Raw genomic sequence first — 18651 nt, 5'->3', positions numbered from 1 at the left:
AAAAACCCTATTAAAATATGGGCCATTGCTGTCGTCTCAGACAACTGATCCTGATCTCACTCAAGAATCAGGATCAGGATCAGGTTCAGTCGTGATCACCAACCTTCATCGTGTTTCCACGATCCTGATTGGCTGATCACACCTGTTTAATTAATTAGCAATGGGTGGAACAGCCAGTTGGAAAACACGCAGGTGATTTCTGGGAGCAGGTCAGTGACCCCGTGTTAACAATTCAAACAGGTTCACCAGGTATTTGACCTCACGAACCTTTAGGTAGTTTTTATTGATCTGCTGTGATTGACAGGTGTCAGCCACTGAACTAATAACATCAATTTAATTTTATGCTGCAGACAGAATGATTCTGCTTCTCTGGGTCCAGTTTTTAGTGTGGATTCACACAGTCCACTCAGGTAAGCATCCACCATTTAGCAGTTAGCGCAGTCAGATGAAGTAATGACAGACTGGTTAGCCTGCTCGCATCCAGCTCAGTCAACTGGAGGTGGCTGTGTGTGGTTTAGCTTGGCCGGAGGTGACTTTTTTTTATTTCTAGCATGTTAGTAGCTAGATCAGTCAGCTGAAGTTGACTGTGGGGGTTAGCATGTTGGTAGCTAGCTCAGTCAACTCAAGTTGACTGGGAGTTAGCATGTTAGCAGCTAGTGCAGTCAACTCAGTCGACTGTGGGGGTTAGCATGTTAGCAGCTAGCTCAGGCGACTGTGGGGTTTAGCATGTTAGCAGCTAGCTCAGTCAACTCAAGTTGACTGGGAGTTAGCATGTTAGCAGGTAGTGCAGTCAACTCAGTTGACTGTGGGGGTTAGCATGTTAGCAGCTAGCTCAGGCGACTGTGGGGGTTTAGCATGTTAGCAGCTAGCTCAGGCGACTGTGGGGTTTAGCATGTTAGTAGCTAGCTCAGTCAACTCAAGTTGACTGGGAGTTAGCATGTTAGCAGCTAGTGCAGTCAACTCAGTCGACTGCGGGGGTTAGCATGTTAGCAGCTAGCTCAGGCGACTGTGGGGGTTAGCATGTTAGCAGCTAGCTCAGGCGACTGTGGGGGTTAGCATGTTAGCAGCTAGCTCAGGCGACTGTGGGGGTTAGCATGTTAGCAGCTAGCTCAGTCAACTCAAGTTGACTGGGAGTTAGCATGTTAGCAGCTAGTGCAGTCAGCTCAAGGACCTGGGCGGGTTAGCCTGACTCTGTAGCGGACGGGACTCCAGAATCGGATTCTCTTGGAGCAGTTGAACACAAAATATGAAGGTTAACTAACTTTTTCTTTCAGATGAAAACGTTACACACATGCAGAATCATCAGAATGTGAGCATCAGTCAGAAAGTTGCTGCTCTGCATGGATTCTATGGTACGAACAAAGCTGAATGTTTATTCATAAGACATGTTTGAAAACCACAATCGGTGAGGGTGAGTCTGACACTGAAAATAAAATCTGACTAACTGGTGTGGAACAGAACTGGCAGGGATCAGAGTCTTTAATGTGAACCAGGAGGAGGAGCTAAGGATTGTGGGTGGTTTGGAGGCCTGGGCCCACTCATGGCCTTGGCAGGTTTCACTTCAGTACATCAAGTTGTCTGTGTGTGGTGGAGCCATTATCGGCCCCATGTGGATCATCTCTGTAGCGCACTGCTTCATACGGTTAGAACACAAACTGTTAATCTGAATTCCACAAATCTGTTTCCATGTATGGAATTAAAAAGAAAAACAATGTTGGCAGACACAATAAAGCTTCTCTGTGGAAGGTGCTGGCTGGAAAACATGACCTGGAGAATCCTCAGGAATACGGACAACAGGTCAGTGACGCCTGATGACACACAATTTCTTCCTGAAATCCACCAGGGGGTGCTTTAATTTTGTGACAAGACCACTTGTTGGGGGAAAACACTCTGAGGGGCATCTTCATCAGTTTGTGAAATATCAGAGGAGTTCCAACAATCTAGCAGCTCCCTCCTTGCTCTAAAATGGCTATCTGCTGCCACCATCTGGCAGTTTGACTGAATTACACCTGAAACATCAAATCTTTTAGAAATGTAAAATTGTTATTGAGGGCACTTGGTGTCTGTTATTGCTTTTGATGTTTCCTGATCCAAAATAAAAACTCTTGCTCTATAACTTTTTATTTTCTCCCTAATTGGCTCATGATTTAAAAGGAAAGTGCTTCAATGTTTATTTTAATTCTCTTTCTCGTCCAGGAGTGGTGATACTTCAGATTTAATTTACAAATGTGAACTGACTCTATGACCCTCATGATTTTAAAAATAACCCGTCTGAACTTGTGGTCCAGCTGGTGGGCGTGTCCATGATCATCAGTCACAGCAGCTTTAACGTCCAGACTAAAGAATTTGACGTGGCCCTGCTGAAGCTTCAGGCGCCGCTGCAGTTCAATCAGTTCGTCAGACCCATCCAGATCTGGGTGACGCCGTTGCCGGTCTCCGGGATGTGTACGGTGACCGGCTGGGGGTCCACCAGAGAGAGTATGCTGCAGAAAACTTCAATCCTCTCAGATCTGCTGATTCCGGGGGCACATGGTAAAAGCATCTTAGTTTTCCCTCTTCTCTGTGGTGGCGTATTTCTCCCCAGATGGTCCGCGAGTTCAGAGACTGCATGAGGTCAATGTGACTGTCCTGCCCTTGGACGCCTGCATGCAGTACTACACCAAGAGGCTGCACTCCTCCATGTTCTGTGCCGGGAAGGAATCAGGAAACGCCGACGCTTGTCAGGTGGGAGCACTCCCTGTGCAGGAGCAGAGTGCGTACAGGAAATGAGCCGTCACAGTGTGTGTATCTCAGGGCGACTCTGGAGGCCCTCTGTCCTGCTTCACCGGCAGCAGGTACGAGCTGGCGGGTCTGGTCAGCTGGGGAGTCGGATGTGGACGAGCCCAAAAACCAGGCGTCTACACCCAAGTGCAGCAGCACATTCAGTGGATCACTGACACAATCGGTAAGTTACTCACAAAATTCTGGAGCTGAAACAACCAGCTGGTCTAATACAACTTCACTGTGGTTCTTCATGGTCTGAAGGTTCTCATCACCATTAATTTTCAGATAATCAGAAACAAATTAACACGGAAGATGAGACCAAAGGTGAGTTTGATCTTTAACTTCATTGAATTTTGAGTATTTAAAAGAACGTGTGTGTGAAGGAAAACTGAATGAGCCTGTAAGTCAGATAAGGAGAACCTGAAGAGATCAAGATGACATCATGAAGCTCAGGACTTGGAAGTGAGTGAAATCTGCAGGATCATTGGGAACTGAAGAATTGGGTGCAAAGGTCAGGATTTTAAAACCAGTATTGGGCTGAGGGAGTGGGCAATGAAGGAAGTGCAGAAGAAGAAATGAGAGGCCCAAAATCAGGAAGACAAAAATGAGGAGAATCATCTAAGTCCAGGAATGAAGGCTGAGGTGGTTCGGACGAGATGACATCAAAATGGAAGAGGAGGCTCAGGAGTCTGCAGAGAAAGTGGATCATAACCACAGAACCAAGTGGGGAATGAGGAAGATGGTCATGTGACTTAATGGTTTGAATGAAGAGGTAAAATATGTGACGTGGTTCTTCTCCTCTTGCTGTGATTCTGACTCTGAATTAGATGACGTGTGCGGCCGGCAGCAGAACTCCAACTGTGACCTCGTTCCAGGACCTGCAGCTCTTCTGCTGAACCAGAATGGTGACGTGTTGCTGGCTAACGTGACAGAGTCCTGCCCCTTCTTCTGGCCCTGGCAGGTCAGCCTGCAGTCCAACCAAATGCACTACTGCAGCGGAACCCTGGTCCACAGGCTCTGGGTGCTGACCGCCGCCCACTGCCACACCCGGTGGGACAGCAGCTACCAAACCAGTTTAAAATGTTGTAGACTTTAAAATCTATCTGCCTGACGGTGCTCTGAAGCGGAGGATGATTAAAACATGGTGATTGTTGTCACATCCCTGATTAAACATCGTTCTCCTCCACCTTCCAGAGCCAAAGAGGACACAGTGACTGTGGGAGTTCATGACCTCAAATTCTGGGCACCTCAAACGATTCTGGTGGACAAGGTGTTTGACCTGCCAAAGGACAACAGCTTTCCACCAAAACACGACCTGTCGCTACTCCGCCTCAGCGTGCCCGTCAGACTGAGTACTGACCTCCATTCTGACCTTCTAAAATGCAAAACAACTGAGCTGGGTTAGTCCAAGTGAAATATTTGACACTTGTCCTCCTGTCTCCAGGTTCCATCGTGGCTCCAGTCTGTGTCCCTGATGAAGACGAGGAGCTGGACAACACCTGGGCCTGTTTCACTGCCGGCTGGGGGAACGTCAGCACAACAGGTGGGTATGTGGTCCTGAACTCTGGTCAGGTCTGGGACCATGCACACCACTGTACTAGTGCATGACCTAATCCTACCAGTGGAGGTGCCCAAACCACACTGGCGGTCCAGCCTTGCTGTACCACGGCCTAGGCGCAAAAAAAGTACGGTGGCCATCCAGCTAGGGATCAATGCTTTAAAATGCTCAAATCATCATACTGACAAGTCCACCACATAATCTGTCTGATCACAGGGATTCCAAAAAGGTGTAGTTTAGACTATGAACATTATGAGGTAAAAACAGCAAAAATGGTGACAAAGGTCAATTTCTGTTCATTCATTTTTATTCAAATCAAGGTGTCATTGCACTTTACTGTCAGAACTTTTTCTTGTTGTTGTAAACAGTGAATGTGTCCCCTGACCGGCTGCACAACGCCCACCTCACTCTGGTCAACAGGTCAATCTGCACTGAGAAATGGGGGTGGGGCCTCAAAGACTCCCACATCTGTGTGCATCCTGCTGGCTCCGCCTCCTGTATGGTAAACCATATTTTGTATCCAATGAGGTTTATTGTGCCTGAAACATTCAATGTGTAGTTTTCTACTTGTGCAAAATTGTTACGCTTTTACTACAAAACAGTGACATTTTTACGTTATGCTGACACATTTTTCTGTCCCTGTTCTGGATCAGAGGTTTTGTCTCCAGCTAACTCAAACCCTGATTTGACTATTTTCAGGGTGATCCTGGAGCTCCGCTGTTCTGTCGGAAACGTGACGCCTTCTTCCTTTTCGGTGTGGTCACATGGGGCAGTTCGCAGTGTGATGGCAGAAAGCCTGCTGTTTATTCTAGCATCCCAGATTTTCACTCCTGGATCACCAATGTAACAAATGTCTGACATCTTTATAAAATAGGTGACATTTCAATCTATACAATCAAACTGTCAGTCATCAAGCATTTCAGCATATTAATAAACTGAATAAAAATCAAATAAAAGTATTCTGTTTCTGCAGCTTTAAACTGAAAGAAGCTGCAGTTAGCCACACCCCTCACAGCCCAGAGTAGCTCAGTGGGTGTGTCTCTGAGAAAGCAGCAGTTCAGATCACAGGAACAAGTTCAGGTGTAAATTTAGCTCAATGCATTAAAAGGTACTTTGGTTGTTTGCATTCTGACCAGTGGGCGGAGCCTAAACTAATATTTTTACATCCAGAGGTTTTAAATCATTAACGGTTTGGTTAAAGTGATGACTGATCATCTGAGTACAGTAGACTTGGTAACTAAACACTTCATTTTATTCAACGTTAAAGTCAGTTAAAAGTGACTCAAACTTTGAACAAATACAGGTGGAATATGTCCATTAGATGGTGCTGTAGAGTTGAACATTTGACTCGATTTTTGAAAGATTTAGTTTCAAAAAGCTTTCATTGAGATTTGGTCTTTAAATGTAATTTAGAATTGTCTGGACAATTATTTGGGCCCAGGATCCTGAAGTGGTAACCACAGCAACTGTAAACATCCACAACCAGATTAGGAACGGAAACTTTGAGCGCCATCCGTCCATTCAGTCATGCAGCAGGTCGTATGAGCCGCTGTTCTCCACTTCGTGTTTGTCCTCCACCTAAACATGACAGTGAACGCATCACCAACAAACCAAAACTAAAGCCTGTGGATGAAACCATGTGATCTGACTCACTATGACATCATCATGGGACGCTGCACGCTCTGCTGCGGCGTCATAAACCGGGTTACAGACATTACGGCTGCAGTCTGCAGGAGGCGCTGTCTCCTCTTCACTATCCTGTTGCAACAAAGTGGTCAAAGGTTAGCTAACTGCTAAGCTCCTAGAGGCTAGTCATAGTCATAAAATTTCTAGCTAACATTAGCTTGTGACACTTGCAGTTATAGTGTTAAATGTATCAAACCTGCTAATACATCACTCAGTTGCCTTAAGGTTCCTACAGTAGTGTTAAGAATAATAGTAGTGCTATGTGACTAAAAAGATTAATCCATCTTTTGAGTATATTAATTGTTACATGGGAAACAAGGTACGAGTAGATTCTCACAAATCCAGCAAGACCAAGCATTCCTGATATGCACACTCTTAAGGCTATGAAATCGGGCTATTAGTAAAAAAAAAAGTAGAAAAGGGGGTGTTCACAATAATAGTAGCATCTGCTGTGACGCTACAAACTCAAAACTATTATGTTCAAACGCTTTTTTATCAATCCCGTGAATCACTAAACTAGTATTTAGTTGTATAACCACAGTTTTTCATAATTCTTCACATCTGCGAGGCATTAATTTTGTTGGTTTGGAACCAAGATTTTGCTTGTTACTAGTGTGCTTGGGGTCATTGTCTTGTTGAAACACCCATTCAAGGGCATGTCCTCGTCAAGTATTTTGACATATCAAACTGATCCATGATACCTGGTATGCGATATACAGGCCCAACACCATAGTAGGGAGAAACATGCCCATATCATGATGCTTGCACCACCATGCTTCACTGTGATCTGTGGCTTGAATTCAGAGTTTGGGGGGTCGTCTCACAAACTGTCTGCTGCCCTTGGACCCAAAATAACAATTTTACTCTGTCCACAAAATATTCCTCCATTTCTCTTTAGGCCAGTTGATGTGTTCCTTTGGCAAATTGTAAACCTCTTCTGCACATCTTTATTAAAAGAGGGACTTTGCGGGGGATTCTTGCAAATAAATTAGCTTCACACAGGCGTCTTCTGTCACAGCACTTACAGGTAACTCCAGGCTGTCTTTGATCATCCTGGAGCTGATCAATGGGTGAGCCTTTGACATTCTGGTTATTATTCTATCCATTTTGATGGTTTTCCGTTTTCTTCCACACTTTTTTTTTTTTTTTTTTTGTCCATTTTAAAGCATTGGAGATCATTGCAGATGAACAGCCTATAATTTTTTGCACCTGCGTATGTTTTTCCCTCTCCAATCAACTTTTTAATCAACTTTTTGATCAAACGATGCTGTTCTTCTGAACAATGTCTTGAACGTCCCATTTTCCTCAGGCTTTCAAAGAGAAAAGCATGTTCAACAGGTGCTGGCTTCATCCTTGAATAGGGGAACCTGATTCACACCTGTTCTACAAAACTGACGAACTCACTCACTGAATGCCACACTACTATTGTGAACACCCTCTTTTCTACTTCTTTTTTTTACTAATAGCCCCAATTTCATAGCCTTAAGAGTTGTGCATATCATGAATGCTTGGTCTTGTTGGATTTGTGAGAATCTACTGAATCTACTGGTACCTTGTTTCCCATGTAACAATAAGAAATATACTCAAACCTGGATTAATCTTTTTAGTCACATAGCACTACTATTATTCTGAACACTACTGTATATTAGCACCACCATATTAGCTAGCAAGCATATTGTATTTTTACCAGTTGGCATTAGCATACCTACTACTGAAGAATGCTGTAATTGTTAGCGTTTCTTCATTAGCAAATATCTGCCACACTTTTTGGAATTTTTGGCAATAAAAACAGATTCACCTGTGAAATCTAAGCTAAAATGGAAACGAACAAACCTTAAAATAGTGGAAGTGGAACGGTTTAATGGTGTTGTTGTAGAAACGATACGCCACAAAGATGACCACGCCCACCAGTAAAACCAGCAGAATCAGTCCAACTCCCAGACCCGCCCTGTGGGACGCATGCAGCTACAGAGCCAGTCATAGAAGATGTCAAAGGTCAGGGTAAACATGAACAGTGTAAAAGCAGTTATACATCAGCCGGATGTGGAACCACGGGTTTACTACCGAATCCTGGCCCACGTATCCATTTTTTCTGGATCCACATTGTGCTGAACTACTTTAATTCGGCCATCTTGTTGGCAGAGGGACAAATAGATCCTCACAAAATGGATCTCCAATGATGTTTAATGTATCAGTTTTGTAAAAATACAGTCACAGCTGAGGTATAAAAACAAGCACCCCTCGTCTGGGGAGCAATATGATTGGAGGATCCAGTTTCGTTGGGGATAGTAGATCACCGGCGTCTCCGGCTCAGGTGATCCCTCCACATCCCAACTCACTGGTCTGCTCACATTGTTCCCCAGACTCGTGGGTGTTTTGTCATTTTAGTCTGAGGGTGACTGACCTGATGTTGAGGGGGCGGGGCTTTCAGAGGTCCCTGGAGAACGTGTATGACCCCATTTGATCCCACGATGTTGGAGGAGATGACAAAACGGTCATTGATGTAGCAGGACGACTGCGGAGGTGAAAGTGTTTAATAAAAAAGGTTCATTTTTAAACTTGGTTTTCACCGGGTTTTTAGTGATTATATTGGAGTACTTTTCAGTGTAAATAGTTGAACTGAATCTAAATTGTTGCATTCAGTGTTAACAGTGTGTTATCACCTGCAGAGTCCATGTGTCCATATTTAAGACTGGCAAAGTTAATGAGTTAATTACTGGACATTAATGTGCAGCTTGAGATAAAACAGGAAATGATGTCATTTCCTACATCCCATTAATGCCTCCAAAATAAGTGTGGGCCAGTGCACATAAAGTTAACATTAATTTGACTTAACTCTAATTACATCACTCAAGTAAAACACAAATCAGCTGTTTTCTGGCTGAATTATTCTGCGTTATCCAGTAGGGGGCAGCCTTTAATGTCTAAAACAGAAGTGAGCCTTACCAGAGCCGAGGGGTCAAGCAGGTCCCTGACCCCGATCACGGTCAGGCTGCCCAGACGGGTTTTGATCTGCATGCCGTTCTTCAGCTGCCCGAGGAGCAGAGCCTGTCCCTCCAACAGGTGGAACTCAATGTCCCGCTGAGACAGTGTCTGCAGGGACAGGTGAGGCCAAAGGTCAAGTGGGCCTCATATCTCTTCATTAACTGATTAAAATGTAGAGTTTGATGCACGGCTTCAGCTGATGAACAGGAATGACCGAAAGCTCACATTTGGCATTTGTATTTGTTTTATTAGCGCTCTGATTTCAGAACTCAGATGACCAAATCAGTGAGACATTTCCTTTTTTGCACCTTTCTGAGGACATTTTGCTTCTTCAATTAATTCTTTATGGCTAAGGGGTCGTGCACATGGCATATTTTATCTGCAAATGATTAAGGGTGTGTGTACATCCATTCATGGCCAAAGATGGGTGTGGACAGCAGGGGCACTTAACACGAGAACATGTGCATTTGTGACTTTGTATGTGCATGCACACAAGTTTATAACCGGTGTGTGTGTGTGTGTGTGTTTCTGACCTGATTGCCAGGCAGTCCACTGTTGTCAGGAACAAACAAAGTGGATTGAACTGTCGGATCGCTGAGTATCCTCACCAAACGTTTTCCAGAGTCTGACACCAGAGAAGAGTTCAGGATTTGCTGCAGAATAAAAACGTAAAAAGACAAATTCAGTTAAAAATAAACCATCTCAAAGTTTGCTTCAGGACAGTCTAAGCAGTAAACAACAACATCAGCAGCATAAAAATGTACTTTCAGACCCTTTTAAAGTGAATTTAATGGAGGAAAATGCCAAACTGAAATATCTGTAAATCAATCAAAAGTCAATATTTGATCCTAATAATAGGATTGTCAAACAATGGAAGAAATTGAAACTATTCATCCAACACAAAATCGTCTCCCCTTCAGACTGATATTTAATAATCGCAAAATGCCCAAAGACATTTTATTTAAGTCATGAAGAAGTCTAACTGTAACCTACAGATGAATTATTCACTATTAAAACAGCACTCAATCAAATGTTAAGAGATAACTGGTATCTGTGACGTGCACACACCATTTAAACTAGGAAATATGTTCTACTTGTACATGAGCAAAAATCATCGTCTCTTCCACCGTTCTGCACCGTTTATCCAACCGCACTACAATCTATGTTTATTTTTACCAGATAAATTTTCCACTGAAGTTCATTATCAGTGCAATTAAATCCCTCATGCAGTTTTTGTTTGCTGCACATTTTGTTTTTTTCCTCAATCTGTAATGTTTATGTACACACACACACACACACACACATACACACACACACGTGTGTATACATATATAAACACAGATAAATATAAATAAACTAGAACTGTTGCTGAAACTCTACTGTAACTGGATTAATTGTAAATGTCCACCAGGTGGAGATACTGCTCCATTTCAAGAATCTTGAATATAGGGTGCTATGTGACACCACCAATGATGACCAATCTGTTGCTTATATTAGTAGTTATACAAAATATTCCATGTTGTATACACTGTACATAGTTTTTTATGTTGTTGGTTGTTTTTATACATTATATGTTTTATACAGTTTAGAACAGCTGTTTTTGACAAACGGGATGATTTTAACTTTCATATTGTAAAATTTTCTGATATGAATAGTAACATAACGAGTAAACCTACATACAGTGTTTACACCTCTCAATTAGTCAGAATTGGTCGAATCTGTGATAATTGCCAAAGTTTTTCCACTAGACACCATAAACTTACTAGTAGATTAGTTAAACAAGAGTTTCTGTATAACAAATTGGTTCTTCAGTTCAAAAGATTTTTTTAATGGATATCAAGAAATAATATCTAAGTTTGGGGTTCCCATTAAAAAGCATGTAGAAGATGGAATTTTTTCTACCTATATTAGCTAACCATAACCTAACAATTAAAATACACTTTAGATAAAACCTATAACATATTATATCTGAGCTTTTGTTTATATAGTTACACTGCTACAATTATAGCTTAGCCTATTAGCTATTAATTATCTAATAACCTGTTTCACCCTCATTCACCTTGTATATATATATATATATATATATATATATATATATATATATATATATATATATATATATATATGCCAGTTTAATGTTTACGTTTAAGTGGTTACATTGCCTACTACTGTTTACCTAGCTACATACATGTCGTTAGCTTACCTGGAATTTATCCCTCTCCATCATGTTAGTTATAGGCTAACCTAGCCTACATGTTGCTGCAGCCACAAGCCTCAAGCTCTCTTTAGCCGGGAATATAATCCACTTTTATATCCTTTCACTAAGGTACTTATATCATGTCTCCATATACATTTCAACACGTTTTACTTTTTCTTGTTCCCCCCTTTTTAATATTATTATTTTTATGGAAATACTGGAGGAGTGGGGTACAATTAGTTATACCTAACAGCTAACAGCTTATCTAGCTGGCTGTAGCACCATTTATCGTAGCGTACAATATAGTTGGTCCTTTCCTGTTTGATAACCCACATTAATTCATACTTTTGTCCACATTTATTTTTATATGTATTTGTTAATACCGTTATTGTAGGTTTAACTACACTATTATACTTTATACACCAATTACTGTTTTTGTTTATCTTGTTAGCTTGCTAGGTACAGTTAGCTTATTAACGGCTAATTTAGCTCTTCTAACTATAACTAGCTTATTTTTGTTATTTACAATTTTATTTTACATGGTGTAGATTTTTAATGATTCATCAGTTTATGTGTTCTTTTAAAGATATCAACATATAGTACCTAAGTTCTTAGGTTTCCATTTGATAACATATAGATTACGCTTTTTATTTTCCTATAGTATGCTAGCAGAGTTACTTTAGATAGATACCAATGCACATTACATCATAGCTTCTGTTTCTATAATAAAATACCATATTTATAGCTTAGCCTACTAACTATAATTTATTTTACTACTAGTCTACATACTAAATTACCTATACTACAATCTTCTATATTAATATTTAGGTTTTAATACCTACTCCTTTATATTATATAGTACCATAATTATTGTATATGTTGTTTATTACCCTTAATATTTAAATATAAGTTATATATATGATGTCTTATCTTTCTTATGTCTTATTAATTATTATTATTATTATTATACCTTTTTTTCTTGAGCTGCTTGGGTGGGTAGGGAGAGTTTCCCATGGGATAAAAAAGCTTTTCAACCTACCATCCCTGGTTCCCAAGACCAGGCACCTAAGTGGCTCTACTCTCCTCTTTTCTACTCTTCTATTTTACTCTTCCTTTTTAGATATACCTTAGTATACTAGCATAGTTCCGCCTTAGAATTGGAATATACTATATAAGATATACCTTACTGAAATTTCATGTCTATTCTGTCCAATTTGTATCAGCTGTATTCCACTTTTGTTTTTACTGAATCTCCTGCTGTAACAGGTGAATTTTCCCAGTGTGGAACCAATGAAGTCTGAGCTTATTAACATCACAGTTCAAAACAGATGATCTACAAACACCCAAAATGACTTGACTTGTTTGCATAAAAATATAAATAAATAAAAAATCCTTGTTGTAGGTCATGTGACTCACAGTGAGGAAGTTGGAGAAGGTGGGGGTGGAGCCGAGGACATGCCACAGGTTTCCGTAACAAATGAAACCATCACCGACGAAACCAAACCTACACTCACACTGGATCTCTGAAACGTACCACAGACCAACCGGTGATCAATACATCTGTGATCAATCACTACAGACTTCTAATATTTATTATTATAACTAAAAAAAAACCCACTTAAAATCCAAATTTGTAAACATTTTAGTATTTTTGTTTTCTCAGGCAGTATTATGATCATATGCGCACGTCCAAATGAAATCAGAGTGGTTTTCACCTTTCAGCCGGTAGCAGAAGGTGTCCCAGGTCTCGCTCAGGTTTTTGCGCACTCCGTAGTCCACGATGCCAACGTGCCCGCCTCCACAGTTGGGGCTGGAGTAGGTGGTGGGGTAGGCCACTCGGGCCTGGTCCAACCAGCCGGCAGCACACAGGTGCATCCCGCCCTGAGGACCCAAACCCATCACAGTCCAGAACCAGCAGTACTGACCAAGCAGCGTTGGTTAAAACTGATGTAGTCGAACCACAGTGGTGCAGTTTCCACAGCTCCCGACAGGGGGCACTATAGAGCAGTATTAGTCACATTCTGTTTGTTCAGTGTAGCACAGGAATTGATTCAAATTGGGAAGTGGATCTGGACCATCACAGAATTCCAACACTGTACAACTTCAAGAAAACCTCAAACCAATGCATGAATCTGGAAATACTGTTTCACTTTTTACGAGTATATATTTCAGATAAATTAAACCATTTAAGCGAAAGTTATGTGTAACTGAAACATGATCTTAGAACCTCATTTAAATTCCAGAAGTGTGCAGCTGGTTTCAAAATCACAAAAAAATTCATTCTGATTTGGCCAACCAGCATTGTGTTATGTTCACTGACCTGTTGAGCGTAGGACAACTGAGTGTATGTAGCCAGAGTGCCTCCCTCTGCTCTGCAAAGCTGCTGAGCAGCACTGAAATTCAGTTTGTAGTGCCCCCTATCTGAGCGGAGGTGAAATACACCCACTGTCTTATCTGCACACACACACACACACACACACACACACACACACACACACACACACACACACACACACACGACAACAAATACAATAAACAAAGTTACTCTTAACATGACAACAAAGGGAACAAACAATAAATAAACACTAAACATAATGACAATAAGCCCAGAATCACAATAAGCATAAATCACTCCTGAACCCCACCCACCACAATATTCCCTTTGCTAATGGCCCAACAGCCCCTCCTCCCCCCGCCAGTGTCCAATAGCAGTTCAGCCTGAATACCTTCAAAATGGAGGTCGGTGCACACGGCATCCTGGTGACACTGTCCATTATTTAGGAAACATCGGCTGATTGGCAGCTGTTTGACCTCACAGGTGACCCCGTCACCGATATAACCGTCTTTACAACTGCAACTCTTCTTACCCTGACAACACACACACACACACACACACACACAGGTTAAATATCAGCATTAGGAGCGTCTGGAAGCTGAGGTTAGTTGCAGTCTGTCTTGGGTCTTACTGGCGCCATCATGGTGCAGATGGCGTGCTCGTGGCAGCCACCGTTGTCCCCGGACGCGCAGGGGTCAATGGGCTGGCAGGAGAAGCCGTCTCCAGAGTGACCTGGAGGACAGGTGCAGGTCACTTCCTGTCCAGTCTGAGAACACTTGGCTCCTGCAGCACATCCCCCATTCCAGATTTGACACACGTCAATCACTGCAGAGACACGTACAGGGACAAGGTCAGTTAGAAAACTGCGCCAGGGTTTTTTTTTGTTTTTTTTTTGGTAACAGACTCAACTGACTTACCTGTGCATGTGAAGCCATCACCCTCGTAAAATGGCCGACACACACACGTGTTGTTTTCCTGACAAACCGCTTTTGGAGAGCACGGGGGTGAGCAAACGAAGATCTCAGCTGGTGGACAGACAACATCAGTTAAAATCAAAATGGCGTTAGGACGAGATTTAAAAGCAGGTGAAATGTAACGGCAAAGGTCGCCAAACATGACACCATGACCACTAATGCCCACGTTCTACCTGGACATGGATACATCCACATTTCACCTGAACATGGACAAGCCCACGTTTCACCTGTTACTTGTCTGATTGGGTGGATACTAATCAGAACCCCGAGCTGTCCTGTGGTGGGCGGGTTAGGTGACATGTAGCACTAGTGGATGGTGTCTGGGACTGATGGACCCACACACAGTGTGATTCTCTGTTAAACCAAAAACTGAATCCACATCAACCTGCTTTATTCATCAAGGTCTAAAGTCCAAAGTCGATCCTGTTTGGACCGGTTCACGTCCTTCACGTACCTTGTGGGGTTTCACAGCGTTTTCCAGTCCAGCCCACATCACAGAAACAGGAACCAGTCCCTTTACGGCCGTCATCACATGACCCATGTTCTGTGCAGTTACAGGCTGAGAATGTAAAAAATAAATAAATAAATAAATAAATAGATAAAAGTTTAAAAAGGATGAAAAAAAATCCACAGGCGCCACTCAGGAAGTGCTGCTTACCTTTGCAGGTGGGTCCAAAGAATCCTTTGGCACATAGCTCACAGGCCACACCATGGAAACCCGGGTCACACGTACAGGTCCCGTTGCCAAAGTGACCGTCATCACATTTCCCATGTTTACTGCAGAGGAAGCCCAAGCCGCCTGGACAGACTGGATGGAGGACGGACAGGAGCGTTATCACCAGAAACAACTGTTCCATTGTGTTTCCAGTGAGCACAGGTGGGTCTGGGTCAGGACTTACCCAGACAGTCTCGTCCATAGTATCCAGGACAACACTTAGGCTGCCATGAATTGACTGTGCAAATGGTGCGACAGCTGGAGTCCGATGACATGTGTAAGTAGGGTAGATCACATTTGTGAACCTCCTGGATAAACCAGAGAACATTAAAGGTTGTGGGTTCAAATCCCCAGACAGGCTGGGGAAAGGTGAAGAGGAAGAATAAACTCCAACCATCACAGGTTCAAGCATTTTTTTTTTTTGATCTTCTGACACAAACCTTCTGTTTGGAGCCATGTGGGCAGCGAGTCGCCAAGGAGGCACATAGTCCACATTTCAACTACCACAGAAGAAGAAATTTTGATTTCAGACACTCTGGATCACGGTTTGTAGTTAGTTACATCACAACACATTGGGAGTCTCACCGTCATTTCAAAGCTTATTTGCTCATCACAGCGCCCACCAAGGCTGGGCGGAGTCAACAGGCAGTCAATCCCGTAAGCGATGCCGCTGCTGAAGAGGAGGTGCCTCTGAATGATCCGGCACGTTCCACCATTAATGAAGATCTCTCCCTGTTGGGATAAGAATAAAAGAAATGTAAAGATCCACCGTCATTGCTTCTTTGTGTGTTTTATTGGCGGTGTGCTTACGATATTGTCAATTCCTCCGCAGCTGAAGGAGAGCGTCGAGCCCTGCAGGGTCCTCACCGCTTCCATATGCATAAAGAACGCAGCGTTGACCTGAGTTTGGATAAAGAACACTTCAGTCAGGACCACTTTAGCTTTATTTCATTGCAATATGCTATGAGGGCGTGGCGCTACATGGAACCTCCCTATTCTTCTGCAAAAGCCTACCAGCAGGGAGAGCATCTCCCTACATCTCCACGTGCCTCCAAGGACCTACATGGAAAGGCTATAACAGGGAGGTGGCAGCAAAGACCCCCAAGTACAGGGATCAGATCAGGCTGCAGAGACAATGGAATACCACCAACAACAAGCGAAAAACAGGAGGACCTTCAGTTGTGGAGGAGGCAGCTGTGCCAAGTGTGGTGGTTCAATACGAATGTGCCAACTAAAAACATGTGAGGAAGTCAGCTGATGTGGGCTGAACTTGACTTTGTGGGCTACCAGAACATAACACTGTGCTCAGTTTGTATCCTTGACCTTCATGGTCTCAATCCACTTGGCTGTAACTGGGTAGCGACTTTGGCATCCTGACCAGGAGGGTCAGACCCTCATCTGCTTCATGCTACGGATTCCGGTGATCAACACTGGCACCAGTGGGTCTCGGGGTCTATATAGTACTTTATCATGGAAACATATACCGGTAGTTGGTGAAGTTTAGCATAATTTAATAAATTATAGTATTTAAGAGAGCAGCTTCATTACTGTGATCTCTGTTGGTGCTCATGTCTCTCTGGTATGGACTCTCACCTTCTGGTCCTTGAGGATGTGGTACTTCAAGTACTCCAGCAGCTGTGGACGGTTGTCCTGGTGGTACAGGAAGTCCTTCTGCTTCTGCGGCAGAGACGCCATGACGCTATCAGATGGCAAGAAGATGGTCACAGGCTGGTACATCTTGTAATTTATTAGGTCCATCACACCGGCGTCCTAAAAAACATGACAGACTGAAACCCAGGGCCAAAACCGTCATTTGATTGAACCATGACTGGTTAGATATGTGTTTATTACCTCCAACAGTTTGTAGAAGACTTTATAACCATGCAGATTGGCGATATCTGTCAGGTTCAGCTGTTAGACACAACACATACAGAAACATCAAATCAATACTTCGCAATAATTCACCCACATTAACAAGTTAACGTCCATAGACGTTGCTGGTTTGTGACAGCAGATGTTGTTTCCCACAGGAATGATTTAAAATCAGGTTGACTGGGAGGGTTTGGGCTTACAGATTTAATTTACCTCGAGTCCAAACCAGGTTGTTTCTGAGGAGGTTACTCTTATAGGTATGGATACAACCAGTGACCACGATGAAAAGTGGGAAACCTTCAGCAAGAAGATTGCTGTGGGATGCAGTGGAGTTCCTGACGCCCACAGGAACTTGGTTGTTGTACTCACACCGTAACACTAAATCGGCCACCTCCCTCCTGTAGGCCGCTTCGTCACCTCCAGTGATGCGACCGACCACTGCAGTGTCACCCACTGCTTCGGGATGAAGTTGTCCTAGTGGGAGGTGACACAATCATGGGTGGAGAGGGTGGAGATGATGGGGCTGAGGACACATCCCTGAGGGGTGCCAGTATTGGTGTTGATGCTGGCTGAAGTCCTGTTATTAATCCTGACAGACTAGGGCCTGCCAGTCACAGAGGGTGGGGTGCCTGCCAAGTGTGAGCAGTTTGTGGGTGAGTCTGAAGGCCGAGCTGTAGTAAAAAAAAAGAATATCCTGAAGTAGGAGTCTGCTAAGATAGATGATGACTGGAGGCAGTTTGAAGCAGAAACGAGGTTTTAATCAGTGAACTGCGGCTAATGACGCATGCGCAGTGAAGGTAGGGCGGACCGATTTTTAAGGGGGCAATTTGGTCTGCAACACCGGTATGCATATTGCAGGGGGTCCAATGTGTCTGGTATGCCGCTCTGAATGTGGGCAGCATTGTTGTTCAGGGATGTGTTCTGTCTCCTCCTCTCGTTGACATCTATATGAACTGGATGTTGTGAAAGGTCACAGGGTTTTGTGGTACTGATATATGTATCAGTTCAGGAAGGGTCACCGATCTTGGCTTTCAATGACTTCTTGAACTTAGCCATCAGCACTGTCTGTATGTGATGAGAGTGTTGGAAGTCGGCAATGATACTGGTGTCTCTAGAACTCAGCCTAGAAGGTTAAAAGACATCTAGGAAGGATATATGGAGTCAAGCGTTCACTGGATAGAAGTGTGATGCCAAAGCCTTAACAGCAGCACATAAGCCCATCCCTTTGATCTGTTGGTGCTCCAGGTGTTAATGTACATTTGTGATACCTGGACAATGACTACGTGTTTGTTCTTGGGTACCAGTCAAATTACTTTGTGTCACACAAGGAGCCCCTCAACGTGACCTGTACCTACACCATGAGGGAGCATCAGCTGTCAAACTACAGTCATGTGGTGGATGCAGGTGGCTCACTGCTGAGGATTACAGCAACTGGACCAGACCAGGGCAGCACCCACACCTGGTTGTAGCAGATAGTTGGTTACTTTTTGGGAAATAAGGCTGGATCACAGATTTGCATGGTTCAGGACCCAAGGTCTTGGAGCGAGGTGGTGGGGTGAGGTGGTG

At 43.2% G+C, this 18651-nt stretch overlaps 1 protein-coding gene across 1 annotated transcript in view; it reads right to left on the bottom strand.

The window, feature by feature from the left end:
• Positions 1 to 5365: 5365 nt before the first annotated feature.
• The window catches only part of stab2 (stabilin 2), a 48575-nt gene continuing 35289 nt past the window's right edge, over positions 5366 to 18651 (bottom strand). The window contains exons 50-69 of the mRNA XM_034163141.1: positions 17065 to 17124; positions 16807 to 16983; positions 16024 to 16113; positions 15799 to 15945; positions 15654 to 15713; positions 15398 to 15521; positions 15157 to 15306; positions 14953 to 15057; positions 14442 to 14549; positions 14156 to 14349; positions 13916 to 14057; positions 13510 to 13643; positions 12905 to 13070; positions 12606 to 12712; positions 9526 to 9645; positions 8954 to 9100; positions 8412 to 8522; positions 7841 to 7972; positions 5975 to 6079; positions 5366 to 5899 (exon numbers count right to left, since the gene is read on the bottom strand). Coding sequence (XP_034019032.1) covers positions 5843 to 5899; positions 5975 to 6079; positions 7841 to 7972; positions 8412 to 8522; positions 8954 to 9100; positions 9526 to 9645; positions 12606 to 12712; positions 12905 to 13070; positions 13510 to 13643; positions 13916 to 14057; positions 14156 to 14349; positions 14442 to 14549; positions 14953 to 15057; positions 15157 to 15306; positions 15398 to 15521; positions 15654 to 15713; positions 15799 to 15945; positions 16024 to 16113; positions 16807 to 16983; positions 17065 to 17124 — 2436 coding nt within the window. The 3' untranslated portion in view covers positions 5366 to 5842. The remainder of the gene's footprint in view (positions 5900 to 5974; positions 6080 to 7840; positions 7973 to 8411; positions 8523 to 8953; positions 9101 to 9525; positions 9646 to 12605; positions 12713 to 12904; positions 13071 to 13509; positions 13644 to 13915; positions 14058 to 14155; positions 14350 to 14441; positions 14550 to 14952; positions 15058 to 15156; positions 15307 to 15397; positions 15522 to 15653; positions 15714 to 15798; positions 15946 to 16023; positions 16114 to 16806; positions 16984 to 17064; positions 17125 to 18651) is intronic.

This window comes from Thalassophryne amazonica, chromosome 22 (genome assembly GCF_902500255.1).
Source record: "Thalassophryne amazonica chromosome 22, fThaAma1.1, whole genome shotgun sequence".
Classification (NCBI taxonomy): Eukaryota; Metazoa; Chordata; class Actinopteri; order Batrachoidiformes; family Batrachoididae; genus Thalassophryne; species Thalassophryne amazonica.
Note: the sequence above shows the minus strand (reverse complement) of the source record. Positions and strands in the feature narration are given on the sequence as shown.